A 15,327-nucleotide genomic window follows, 5' to 3' on the forward strand; every position below is an offset into this window, starting at 1 on the left:
CTTTATTGAATCCATGTGACAATAGTAGTCAAAAATAGTATAAAACAAATACTAACGTTTACTGTTGCTATGGAAACAACGAAAAGATGTAAACATTAACACCTTTTCAAGCCACTATAATTTATCACTCCAGTTAAATCCAATCTGATTACAGATTAAAGTTTCTAATACCTATATATACATTGTTGCGTTTTACTCTATGTACTTTTAAATACACGTTTTACGTACAACTGTGTACAATAAGAAAGTGAAGGTTTAGGGTGTTACATAAATATTAATATTAAAGATGTAGCCTACAGCCGCAAAACGTAAGAATGTAGATTGTGTAATGCTACATGCATGAGGAAAGTTGCGTGACTTGGGTTGCAAAGACTTATTGATTTGAATGCTGAAAATTAAGCAAAATGCGAAATTGAGAAAACGTGAAATGAGATGAAAATGGCAATGTACCTCTTACAAAAAAAAAACAACAACACTACTTAGCGTGTTACATGGAAGAGCCATTTTACTAATAAAGCACAAGCATATTTTTTATGTTTTAGAAAGATTTTTCTCTTCAAGTTAAAAATATGTTCATATCAAGTAATGAATTTATAACTAGTTATGATTAAATATTATAATAATCGAGCGTTATTCTAAGAACATATATTTACACAGCAGATTAAGTTGTGTTTCTTAACTTGTTTTCGTAGTTTTTACACTGTCACATGACGTGTTCTATTTTAAATATATCTTTAAGTCACATGACGTGTTCTATTTTAAATACATCTTTAAGTCACATGACGTGTTCTATTTTAAATACATCTTTAAGTCACATGGCGTGATCTGTTGTATATAAATTAACTGTAAAGCTAACAGATATTTTAAAAAGGGTTACAAACCTGGAGCCTTGAACATAGCCAGTTATCCTGCACCATTCTAGTTTACCATCTTGTTCTTTATATAATTCCAGTAGTTCACTCATTCGTGTTTATCGAAAATTTGTGATTCGTTTTTATTATTTAATCACACGTACTCTGTTCAAACATAAACAACAGAAAGCCCTTTCTTATACAAAGTTCTATTTTATTGTATTTGTAGATATACACGTACAGGTTAACCAATGACGACATCTAAACCGTTGGATGTACTGAACTGGCATTGGTCACCGGTCCATCCGTCCTCACACACGATACAATGTCCGTTCTCAGGGTAACACAGCTGTTCGGCGCAGTGGTCAGGGCACCTCTGTGTACAGCCCATGCCGTAGTAAGTGGGTCCACACGCTGGGGGCAGATAGAGACTCACACATCAAATTTGAACGAAAATAAACATTTAAAAAATGTCTTATTTCTTCTTCTTCCAGTACCCGGATTACTCCCCCCCCCCTCGCTAAATCTGTGTCGTAGCTAAGTGGGTCAGAGGGATGGACTGATTTTCTTCTTCGTTCTAAATTGTAATGTTTGAAGGGATTGCCTCCTTCACTATTAAGTATTATATGTCAACTTATTATGTGCAATATAGGCCTTTGACTCCGTATTCAATCTGCTTCTCTTTATGAATTCGCTTTCATAGGCTTTGTCCAAACAAGAACAAGCTAAAATGCGGTAGTTGTTTGATTTTGTAGTTGTCTCTCCTTGCGCGTTGTTCTCACCGAGCTATTGAGCATCATCTGCCCGTAGGTTGGAACTCACTTTAGCAACCACGAACTTTATCACGCCGACATCAAAAACTAAGTAACAGTTACCAAAGAGTTGAACAAATAGGTCAGACATATAGTACCTTCATGGCAAGTATGACCTTGAAAGCCAGGTTTACAACGGATGCAGTCACCCGTGACGGGATCACAGTCACGGTCTAGACAAAATGGTGAGCAGGTCTGTGTGCAGTTGATGCCGTGGTGTCCTTTCTCACAAACTGTTTTATTTAAACATTTCTTTCGTTTTTTAACAAAAATAAAAGCATGTACTATATGGACGTACTTTATATATATATATACATATATATATATATATATATATATATATATATATATATATATATATATATATATATATATATATATATATAATATATACATATATATTTTTAAATAAAATTTAAAAATACATTGCGCACGTGCTATAGCCGTCTATTAAACTTACAGGTTGTTTTAAAATTAAATGATGAAAAATGATTATAAAGATCAATTTATTCTTTTTACAAGCTTTTATTTAACTCACTTCCTGGTCAGTCTGTCGTCAGTCTGCCGTCAGTGTGTCGTCAGTCTGTCGTCAGTCTGTCGTCAGTGTGTCGTCAGTCTGTCGTCAGTCTGTCGTCAGTCTGTCGTCAGTCTGTCGTCAGTCTGTCTAAATCGAAACGCCCGAGCGAAATTGCAGGCACTTCTAAACAGATACGGTTCGTAGTTGGTACGTGGGTCAAGACATGAAGACAATGCAACATGACATTAAATTGACATAATTGGTTGCCTGGTTAATTTTTTATGAATTAATTAAAATTTTGTCCAAATTAGTAGGCTGTCTCATCAAACTATTCCGCGTTATTAGACACGCGTCATCACGTTCAATAGGTGCGCAATGGTTTTTAGTCATGCAACTCTAGAGTAAATAAAACATGTGAAGTACTAAAAATTAATAAAAAAACGTTTTAATAACAAGCTTTTATGTAATAATGCACTAAAAAGTAGAAAAAAATTATACACTACTATTTTAATAACTATAAAGAAAAGCGTGGGTCCCTTCCTAAATATTACAATATTAGTAAAGGTATTCAATAGATACTAAAGTAACCCATGCTTTTCTTTATAGTTATTCAAATAGTAGTATATAATTTATTTTCTATGTATTATTATTTTCTGTGTATTATTTATATTTATTTTATATGTATTATTACATAAAAGTTTGTTATTAATACGTTTTTTTCCCCAGAAAGGAACTCTTTCGAAAAGTAATGCAATTAAAATTTAAACTATGTGTTTAACACAAAAATGAATCTCTTATTGCAAAAACAAAAGATCCTTGAGGCTAAACAAATTTAAAAGTTTGTGAAAAAAAAAATGAAAATAAAAAAGTCATGAAAACAGAAAAGAGAAATAAGCTGTTAAATACCTAAGCATCTGGTCGTGTTTGAAAAAAAGTCTGTTTACCAAAAAAAGAGTTAAATTTTAAACCAACACGTTCTACGTTTAAATACATGGATTCACCTTGAGTACAGTTGAGCAGCTGGTACCCCGCCTGACATCCATGATCACAGTGACTGGACTGTCCATTACACGTTGTGCCAGCACAATGGCTGCTGCATTTCTGGTTGCAGTCGACGCCCCAGTAGCCGTTGGTGCATTCTAGATACAGATCAATGTTCAAATGTGAGCGTTCATCTCTATGACTGATGGGCACACAGATCAACACTCTCTTGTTAGACATTCATTAGTCACACAGAGCAAGGCTCTATAGTTAGATATTCATTAGTCATACAGAGCAACGCTCTCTTGTTAAGATCATCGCTCATTTGTTAGACACCCATTATTTATACATTCTGTGTAATTGTTGCTCATGGTAAATTAAAAAAAAACCAACTTGTTATCACTTCATTATATTTACTATCACACTACCTGACGGTCTTGTCGGGCGGCAGAGCGCACGACTGTTAACCCGGAAGCCTAGAGTTCGGATCCCAGGCTTGTGTCAGAAGGACTTCCGTGAGTCCACTGATTCGCTTTAGAAAATATATATGGTACTGGGCATAGAACTAATCACACCATCCTTTCATGCTGCATACACATAAACAGTTCAACTCTATTTCATCTTTCTCACTGACTGCCACTTCCGAATGGGGAATTTTTAATTTACTTTTTACTTCTTTTTCGTTCTAAATATGCCTACATTGGAGGATCGTACGAGACCAACACCGCCATTAGCTACACAGTGGTCTCTAAATGTCCTAATCCAACACTTACTCTGTTCGCATCTGTCACCACGATATCCAGGCTTGCAGCTGTAGCAGTAGCCTGTGTCAGTTTGACATTTGACCTCTTGACACCGCGCTGGACACATCTCTTGACAATTGTGTCCGTGATTTCCGTCACTACAGGCTATGAGTTGGGAGGTTTAGATAGTTGTTTAGTATTTGTAAACCATACCATAAACACACTCAGACGTACAAAGACACGCACGTAAACATTTACACGAATACACACACACACACACACCCCCCCCCCACACACACACACATATATATATATATATATATATATATATATATATATATATATATATATATATATATATATATATATATATATATATATATATATATATATATCCTTTATCTATGCTTTGTGTATAGACTGTATTATTTACATAGTTTGTTTCCACACAAATTGAAAACATTGCACCTACCATTTGTACACTCCGGTGGATCCTCGAATCCCTGACAGCCGTTGTCACATTCACCAGTTTCTCTGTGACAAGATGTCTCGTAGCAGTTTCTGCTACAGTTGTTCTCACATGCTAGTCCCCATGTCCCAACAGGACATTCTTGTATGGAAAAAAACATTAGGAAAAATTTAGTTTTGTTATTTTCTATTTATAAAAGCAAAGTGGATTATGAATTCATCTGATTAGATCGGATGTTTGCAGATATGGAGCAGAGCGACTGCTCTTGCCATTGTTTGAGTTTCACTCTAATTCTAGCAGGAAAATTATCGCTATATCACTAACCGAAAACTGATCTAGACTGACCGCAGCCTTTCATAATCTATACATTTTTTAAGTTCTTGATTTAGATCGATCACATGCAGAACTGGTACAAACTTGATATTTGATAAGGTAAAAGCCCTGGTGCTGTAGGCACCTGGAAAAATACCAGATTCAGAGATTTCTTATTAAGGGATTAAAAATTGACCAGTTTGGCAGCTGATTGTTACCTATTTAAAGGGAAATGACCAGATTCTCTGAAATGTAATATTAAGGTGTTGACAACTGACCTGCCTGACAGCTTTATTTCACATTTTAAAGGTAACTGCGTCGAGAATGTAAACTATAAACATTTTCAGCATTCATTGACTACACACAAAAATAAAGAAAGAGAACATTGAATAAAACAAACATTCTTTTAAAATTTATACTGAACGGTTTTAAACGTCAAATCTACTACAGTAGTGATTGTACTTCAGTAAATAACAAGCGCCGTTGCGTAGAGGAAAAACCAAGAAACTACTACAGGACATGTAGTGTGAAAGATAGGCAAAAACGTTCAAATCACACCCATTACTAGACTTATTGCTCCCTTTTAAATAGTCTAGTGCCCATAAATCTCATTTAAATAATTTTGTACCCAGCAAATTAAAAAGAAATTGCTTCTCTTATTTGTTATTTAAATGTGACAGCTATGAAAGGGAATTAATAATTTAAATATAATATACTTGTATATATATATATATATATATATATATATATATATATATATATATATATATATATATATATATATATATATATATATATACTTTTACTTGATTCTGAAATTTAAATTACACATCATCACTACTATACACTTAAATTCTGGTAAATCGATTATTTTAATTTACACTGGTTTTCTGAATTAATCATTAAAACGTTTTTAAAACAACTGCGGAATTCAACATAATTTAATATTGTTATACAGGAGAAAATATTTAATGTATTATATATTATAACAATATCTAACAGTAACTGTATATAAACCATCATTTTTGAGCTACATTTAGCGAAATGAAATTTTGTATATAGTCTACATGGTTTTTAAAAATATGTTTAGCAATTTACCGTACAAACTAATTTTAAAAACCTCTTACCATACGTTCAGTTATCCGCATCATGTTGTTACACATTTTGTTGCAACACGATGTCAGCTAAATCTATCTATTTATCTATATACTACTAAAAGCGAGAAATTTGTATATTTTGTGTGTTTGTAGAAACACTACTTTAATTATAAAAGTTCAGAACAATTACTTTATAGTGAAGTCACTAAGACTTGATTCATTTACTTATTTTTCATAATTAACAATAAAATAAGGCGGCTCCCAAGGAAGACCATGTTGCCCATTCAGAAGTTTAACGCATTATAAATAAACCGGGAGTGATCTCCCCTAAACTTTCTCGAATATTCTAATGTAAAACTACGTGGGATGGCAATATAGACATGATTTTGGTTTAATTAAACTTTTAAAAATAGAATAAAATCTAGTAGAAAAAAGATTATTAATACTTTATAAATTTACATGCGATTTTTGAGAAATCGGAAATAGCGTAAATTAGTACTTTCGGTCAACGGAAATTACTCAAAATTTGACAGATGGTAGAGAATTAGATCTTTTACTTACATGTAAAATTTCATTTATCTATCTGAAATAGTACTCAATTTATAGTCTTTTAAAAAATTAAAAGTAGAAAAAGTACCATTTCCGGTTATTGGAAATCACTCAAAAATTGATCAGGATCTACGATTTTGATAAAATACTTATTTATGAAATTTTATCAACCTAGCTGTAACGGTACTCAAGTTATCGTGTTTACACACAGACACACACACAGACACACAGACATACAGACAAGATTGCAAAATTATGTTTTTCCGTATTAGTGAGGTGTAAAAAATCGAGATTTGTAAAAATCTCGATTTTTATTTTGCACGATTACAATACTTTCTCTATACGAGAAAGTAAAAATGAAAATTGTTTTAAAACACTTTCGATATTCATTTATTTAAATAAAAAATTTACACGATAAGCACTTTAGACTATTAGCACTATAAGAATAGGGTCTATTAACTTCTTATATTTCTTAGTAATCCAAACACAGAATTTAAGTTTATCCTAATATATAAAAGCCCATGTGCGTACTTCTCTCTGTCCGTCAATTATTTTCACAGGCTATCATATCAGAATCTTCAGAGATATATGGAGAACTTTATACGGACGTTTGTTGAAAATGTAGAAACACAATTTTATTTAAAGAAAAAAATAAAGGCATATTCAAATGTAGAAAAACAATTTTAATTATGCAACCAGAAAAGTGTTTATAGTTGTAACAAGTACGCGATTTTTCAATAACGTCAATAATGTTTACACTAAGAAAAGAGCACAAAACCAATGACGTCATCTTCAGATTTTAGAATATAAAGAAAGGAACTATTTCATTCATCTTTGATTTAGACCTACGTAAGCTATGAAATGTATCCAACACGATTTTCTCGGCCTAAACATATAAATTTACTTTATCTATTTGGATTCTAGATCTAGAGATTTTTTATCTAGACTAGATCTACGCAAAAACTAGACGTAGACGCTAAGATCTAGATTCTAGATTTAGACTCTATATCTACTCTAGAATCTATTCCAATAATAAATTTATATACTAAACTATTTCAGGCCTTAATTATTTTATACAAATCTTTGTTTGTTTAGCTATGGAATTGGCTAATTTGGGACAAAAGTAATTTGAAAGAATAGGCCTATTCGTGTAAGTAATGTTTTTTTTAATTAGGTCTTTTCTTCTTCATTTTACTTAAGGTGCCTAAATAGATGAGATGATAGTATACTTGATACCTCGCAGGTGGTACGGGTTCGAGACACACCACGACAATCTTATTGAATTTTTTTTTCAAATTGTTTTTTTATATGTGAATCTTCCGATTTTAGAATATAAAGAAAGGAACTATTTCATTCAAATTTGATTATTGTCAATTTATTTATATATATCTCATATAATGAGAATTTCACTAGCGGTCATTTTTTAGCCCTCGTCGAGGGCTTTGAGTCTAATCAACAGTTTATCCATACGGCCTAGTCATCTATAGAAGTGCATGACAAACATTAGCAAGATGTACAGAGGTTAAGTAGCCTAAAATTTGTGTTGAAATTAACCTATGTTTTTCCCATAAAATACAAAGATTATGTAGAGAAATACCACTAGTCAGTTTTCAAATTGTTTTTTTATATGTGAATCTTCCGATTTTAGAATATAAAGAAAGGAACTATTTCATTCAAATTTGATTTAGATCTAGATCTATAGATCTACTTATCAAGACGTAAGCTATGAAATATATACAATTTTATCAGTCAAACTTATACAAATTACTTTTTTTAAAAAACATAATGACCATTGAATAGCCAGGTTTTTAACGGACTCATTTAAGTATTTTAATCTGTGTGTGCATTTAATATGGTGTTCTGTTGACTAATAATGTGTATAATTTGGTTTTAATTTTTCGAATACGTATTGGTTGTCTATGTTATTTTAAATGCGTCGCATTTTTAACTATTTAGTTATTTCTTTGTTTTGTCACTAAACTCTCAACGTGTAGTGTTGCATTTTGATCAATTACTATTTTATAACTTAGTATTTCCAAATATGTTTCACATTAAAAAAATATATAGGCCTATAATTCACGTGTAACGGGTACTGAAGGCTTGTATATTAGATATAGCATCTGAACAAATCTAACGATCCTAAGGTATTTTTCCAACGGGAATATGGTTTTTTTGTTACCCTCCAGGGTCGGTCTAAGACCTCATACAATATTAGGGGGATCTATTGTCAATTTATTTATATATATCTCATATAATGAGAATTTCACTAGCGGTCATTTTTTAGCCCTCGTCGAGGGCTTTGAGTCTAATCAACAGTTTATCCATACGGCCTAATCATCTATAGAAGTGCATGACAAACATTAGCCAGATGTACAGAGGTTAAGTAGCCTAAAATTTGTGTTGAAATTACCCTATCTTTTTCCCATAAAATACAAAGATTATGTAGGAAAATACCACTAGTCAGTTTTGACCCATTTCTAGATTTTTCCCGGATATAACGAGATTTTTTTCTGACACACCTAGGCGTTCTCCTACCACCTAACAAAATATCAAGGGGGGGGGGGGTCGTTCGGCAGAAGTTTTTTTTCGTAATATAGCTTATATAAGGCGCCGGTGAGTCGAGGTCAGTTTTTACCCCCTCTCCGTAGACGTTGCGGCCAACCGGCACCGCCCTCCACCCCCCCCCCCTGTTCTATCGCCCCAAGGCAGGTTCCTGCCAAATTTGAAGCGCCTGATGCGCCAGGTAGTGCCATATCGGGCACCGACCACTTTGCTTTATACATATAGATGCTAAGTAAATTAAACCAATAAATTTGCACTTTATTGTATGTGCCTAGGTGGCCGAGATTATAGTGTAACAGTTACCATGAGGTGGTACGGGCTCGAGACACATCATGTCAATGTTAATTTTTTTTTAGATGTGAATGATAAAGTTGCCTATCGGGACTAAGGTAACACGGGGCAGGCGAAGTAAAGTACACCTGTTTCTGTGACCTCAGCATATGAATGGATAGTGTGGTCAGACCCATGCTCAACTGAAATCGGTGTTTTTAAAAGACAAAACCATGATGTCCGAGGCGTGACGTCATTATGATTGTGGGGTCTGGCTTTTTGTGAAAATGTGTAACAGTGGGAAGGGAAGGGGAGAGATAAAAATCTGCAAACTAACGTGACGTCATTTATGGATGACCCCTAAACACACGGTTATTCAAGAATAACTGATAGTCTAGTGTACACCGAGAACATTGGTAATGTCTAGTTTGCAGCTTACAACACAGACTCAGCTTCTTGTAATCCTAATCCCTTTTATTTAAAAAAACGGCTTTGAGCTCCCAAAATTACCTGTATATTTAACAATAAGGGTTCAGATGACACCAAAATATACTAGATTGCAACATTAAGCAACTTTTTTTTTGTTAGAAAAGACATTTTATTTTATATACTATAAAAAACGGATTTCTTTTACATATTTACAAAAGTTTGACAAAACTTACCGCCATATATTTCAACTTCACACAAAGTCAGAATAGGTCCAAAGTTTAGAGTTCTAATTGTTGTACTAATCTGCACTTTAGAGACACCCTCTTGCAGTGTAGCTGTGCTGATGTTGTAAATAATCTCAATAGTTCCTGGTTCTTGGTAAGTAAACAAAGTCCGTCCACTGGACGAGTAGGACTGGAGCTTAAATTTCTGTAGCCTTTCTGGGCAACATATTCCACTAGCTGTCAGAGTAGAGGCTGTGGATAGACATGTTAACGTTTAATTGAAATAAACATGTATTTTTAGACGCGTGATCTTATAATCTGTCCACACCAAGAGCGTATACAGGTTTTTAATGTCAAGTAATATTTTCGCTTAGCTTCCTAGAAAAATTGATACCTTTGAATAACAGTAGGGTTGAAAACAATTAATTAATTAAAATGTTTGTGTTTCGCGTTTGTGTTTGCGTTTGTGTTTGCATTTATGTTTGTGTTTGAATTTTTGTGTGTTTGCGTTCGTGTTTGAGTTTGCATTGTGTTTGTGTTTGCTTTTGTGTTTTCCTTTGGTTTCTTTTGTGTTTGCGTTTTTTGTTTTGTTTGTGTTTACGTTTCGTTTTCTTTTGTTGTTCTGTTCCCGAGTTCGTACATTAAAAAAAGATTCACCGCGGCTGAGCGCGGGTATACATGTAGTATATATATATATATATATATATATATATATATATATATATATATATATATATATATATATATATATATATATATATATATATATATATATAAGTAATAAAGTGCAAAGAAAAGAGGATCTAGAAAAACAAATTGTGCATCAATATTTAGTGACGACTTACATTCATATCTGTTGTAGATCCTGTACCGGTTAACATCTTGAGGTGGCGACAACGTTACATTCCAGCTAGGCGTCAGATCCGTTGTATGCACTGTGTGTGTACAAGGCATGCTGTAGATGCCGTCTACGCCGTAACTTGAACCTACCACGTAAGTACTTGATTGTGTTGTAGCTTGATGCAGAGCTACATTTCGACCTACAATTTAAATGTGAAAAGTCATACTTTTTTGTCCTTCGAATGTATGGTTTACTGGCCAGATCAAACATAAAAAACCCATCGTAAGCGAAAATAATTTCCCAGTTTACTTACTAAAACTATTTCAATACTGAACACAGATAGAAATGGCCAAAGACAAGTGCTAACTGTAGGAATTGTACAGTCTTGTTATCATTTGTAGAGTTATAAACTTACATTAACGTTATTAGCCGCATAATTTCTCTTGTGAGATCATCATCTTAATCAAAGTCATTAAAATCTATGTGGCTTATTAAATTACAATTCTTTACTTAAAGCTATTTTAATAGTATTGATTTAATACTTTTCTATATTGGATTTGCCAGGATGGCTGCGCGAACCCCTCCATACAATACCCCCTACCCCAACCTATATTTAAGCCCCCATGACGTGAACATTTTTTTATATTGCATTTCATTCTCCACTAGTGAGGTCGACTTCTTCTGATATATCACTAAGTTGTGATTATAAATATCAATATAACAAATTTTTTTTCCGAAACAAACTATTTTCGTACTACATTTATTATAGGCATATTATAGTAGCATATTTACATGTGATTCTGAAACAAGCATTTTTATACACTTGAATATATAGGCTACAAACAACAACTCACCACCACTGATGTAAATAGAACAGAGTGACTTAACACCACTCCCAGACACGATGACTTGGTTTACCGTGACAGACAGGTCACAGCGAATGTCAAGTGTTTTATTGTTGATGTAGGATAATTTCATGCCGCTACACTGTATCACAGACGGCGTCCCATGATTTTGATAGTCATGAAAAGAAACTTTCAGCTGTTTTGATGCTTCTGTAAAAATCAGAAAATTCAAACTGTCCCGGTGTTACGCTTGTTCAAAATAAAACCTAATTCTTTTAGACAGATACTTTTAAAAAAACAAACCCAATAAGATACTGTACAGACATTGTTAAACACAGAATATATAAAAGAAGAATGAAAGCATTTGTTCTATTAGTCCACCACACCTGGGTCAATGACGACCAGTCTGAGCCAGGTAAACGGGAACTTTTCCCGCAAGTCCACGATGGCAATGTCCGTGTCTGACGTGCACGTGCTGTCATCGCCGTCTGTGAGTACGTCAGATAAACCTGAGGCCAAGTCAACTGGGAAATAGAACATTTATTTTTATTTGCATGTGTTGTTAAAATAATATCGTTACAACACTTAAAAAAATATTTTGCCGTTGACCATCTGCAAAGTCGCAGTCGCCCAGTTAATCGTACACTTCAGTGAGAAAAAATGTGGTTTACATTGGCCCAGAAGTTCATTGTCTATCCTAGAACTACAGTGTGAGGCGAGGGAGTAGAACCACAGCGACTTTGACCAGTATGGCTTCACATTCAACCTTCACATTGTTGCCTGTAGTGTATCCATGGCATCACAACATCTTCAGATGTCACCTGCAAGTTGAAACCACCTCCAATTTTTAACCCAACTCTATAAATAAAATTGAGACCTGCTGCTCACTCTATGTTGTGCGTGAGCTAAAGCGATAGTCGTGGATTGCTATTTTAACGTTAAGGCCATAGACAGTTAACATCAATTCAATGACTCAAAATCAAGACTTGATCATACACTCTCGGGCTGATGAGGTTCCTAAAATCAAACAACTGCTGCATTGTGGTTTGTTCTTGGTTGGACAAAAGCTATGGAAGCAAATCCAAAAAGAAAAGCAGGCTAAAATCGGAGTCAATGGCCTCAATGGCGCGTAACCAGTTGACACGTGTACCAACACTAAATTAAGAACAAAGAAAAAGAAGAAGAAAAAGAAGAAGATCGTGCGCTTACCTGTTGCTTTGACAATACCAGACGATGACTAACTAAACGTTGACTTGATGATAACAATAAACCCGCTATAACTTTACGATAACACTATAACTGCCATTGAAGACTCCTCTAACCTTTTCCTGTAGTTATATGTCCCACTAATCTTTAGCTTTTAACTTCAATACACATCACTTTCCGCACTAATAAATACCCCTAACCTGTCGCAACAGTTATGTTAAATTTTAGTTCAGAAATAGCATCCGTATAAAAAGATTAGAAAGACACGCAATTCCAAAAAAACTGATGTATTAAATTAAATCGATGAAGCTGCTGATGCCGATATATTTTTCTATTAGCAAGAAATTATATCGAAATAATTACCTGAACGCAATACACAACCATTCTACATTACGTTCAGGCATTAATAATTATCATCGACCTTAACATTCTACATTAAGTTCAGACATTAATAATTATCATCCACCTTAACATTCTACAATCTACATTAAGTTCAGACATTAATAATTATCATCGACCTCAACATACTACATTTAATTCAGACATTAATAATTATCATCGACCTTACCATTCTACAATTAGCTCAACCATCCCATAATTGTTAGTGACCTTATCATTCTACATTAAGTTCAGCCATCCCATGATAATCAGTGACCTTACCATTCTATATTTATCTCAGCCATCCCATATTTACCATTGACCTTACCGTTCTATATTTATCTCAGCCATCCCATAATTACCATTGACCTTACCATACTGACACTTGATACCAAACCAGCCACGAGCACACTTGGATCCGTTGACACATTGACCACTGACGTCACACTGGTCACCCTCACAGTGACACATGTATTGGGAATTTGGTCCAAACCATTTTACACCTGGTATTTAAAAATACATTGAAATATTTCACCCAAGCCTTTAAGTATGGCCTCTCTTATTTCAAAATCACACAATAAAAAATATTTTTTTTTAAAAGTCATAGATTTATTTTAACTATGTGATTTGTGTTAAGTGATAATTCTAATAACCGATTAAAACATTTTTTTTTTAAAGTTCAAGGCGAATGGGCAGCTGCATTGTAACGTAGAATTTAACCAAGATCTGCGAGAACGAAATGCTTGTCTACAACAAGTTTCATAAATAATTTTTTAAACTGAAGAATGAACACTAACAGATTTTTAAAAGACCTTATTCCAAAAGAATTTATTTCAAATAAATAAATAAATAATTTTTCCTTGAAATAATTTAAATTTAATTGTATTACATTTTTTTCAAACTTTCCTAAACGTTATGAATTGTTTACCCATGCGCACAATGTACAATATTTAAAGTATTATCTAAGGTTGAAATTACCTTGAATTGACAACACCCACAAACAACAACACAACGTTACTGTTATAATTCTGTTTCTCATTTCTGTTTCATTGTTCAAAGCAATCGAAAAAGGATTTACACATAGATCTACTTTTTATTTTAACACATCATGTATAACTTTAATGGCCTAAAGTACAATGCTGAAAAATTAAAAACAAAAACCACTGCGTGATATTATTGGACCAAACATCGCGATAAGATATCAACTAGGAAGTTACTTCACAAAGGGCTACAGTACGATACCTACCATAACAAGGAATTATACTGTAAAACTCTTATATATTAGCTTTCTAAAACACCATAAGTATTTCGTACTTTAATCTTTTCGTATAATTTGTTATCTAAGCAGTGCCGGCGCCAGGTTATTTAGCGCCCTAGGTAAAACGTATGAAAACGCACCCCCCCCAGCACATCTGTTTCGACCCCCCCCCCCCATATTATATATATATATATATATATATATATATATATATATATATATATATATATATATATATATATATATATATATATATATATATATATATATATACATATATATATACATATATATATATATATATATATATATATATATATATATATATATATATATATATATGTATATATATATATATGTGTGTGTGTGTGTGTGTGTGTGTGTTTGTGCGTGTGCGTATGTAGTAGAATATTATTTTAAAATTCTGTTAAGGATCTTGTGGTGCCAACAATTAATTTACTTTGAAAATCTAAATATCTCCCTAGCTAACAAAATATTTAATTAAAAGTGAGCGAAATCAAGACTTAGCCCTATTTAAAAATCAAAATTGCACAGGCGCCGCCCCAAAGGGGTGTGCCAAACGAGATATTAAAATATAAAAAGCTCATTACTGAATTATACACAGTCGAAATTAAGAATTTTTACTGCTACTTGGCATTACGGACTTATTTAATTGTTTTCTATACTAATTGTGTGACACCAAAATAAAAAAAAGGCAAAGTGACTGGTAAAAAGCGTTCCGACCTTTCTTAGTGAGGGCGGTTGGGGACGTATTTTCCCCAACGCGAATAACTATATAGGCCTAATTTAAAGATGGGCGCAAAATTGATTGTTCGTCCTGGGCACCTAAATAGATCGTTACGCCTTTGTATATTATCCTGTCTAAAGTTTATATAATGTAATCAAAAATATTAATTATTATGTACTTTTTACTAATCGTGATTACACATTTTTGCGCCCCTCTATGGATAGCGCCCTAGGCG

General features: G+C 33.3%; 1 protein-coding gene across 1 annotated transcript; it reads right to left on the reverse strand.

Moving 5' to 3' along the window:
* Nucleotides 1-1,056: 1,056 nt before the first annotated feature.
* Nucleotides 1,057-14,250, reverse strand: LOC131953047 (uncharacterized). The gene is made up of 11 exons (XM_059316038.1): nucleotides 14,065-14,250; nucleotides 13,461-13,589; nucleotides 11,889-12,026; nucleotides 11,512-11,712; nucleotides 10,662-10,856; nucleotides 9,826-10,068; nucleotides 4,377-4,514; nucleotides 3,935-4,069; nucleotides 3,182-3,319; nucleotides 1,762-1,896; nucleotides 1,057-1,265 (listed from the first exon to the last, which is right to left on the reverse strand). Exons 1-11 carry the CDS (start codon nucleotides 14,123-14,125, stop codon nucleotides 1,096-1,098), a joined length of 1,683 nt encoding a protein of 560 aa, XP_059172021.1. The 5' UTR covers nucleotides 14,126-14,250; the 3' UTR covers nucleotides 1,057-1,095.
* Between the last annotated feature and the right edge of the window lie 1,077 nt (nucleotides 14,251-15,327).

Source organism: Physella acuta, unplaced genomic scaffold (assembly GCF_028476545.2).
Source record: "Physella acuta isolate Inbredline_101_S28 unplaced genomic scaffold, ASM2847654v3 ptg000902l, whole genome shotgun sequence".
NCBI classification, from domain to species: domain Eukaryota; kingdom Metazoa; phylum Mollusca; class Gastropoda; family Physidae; genus Physella; species Physella acuta.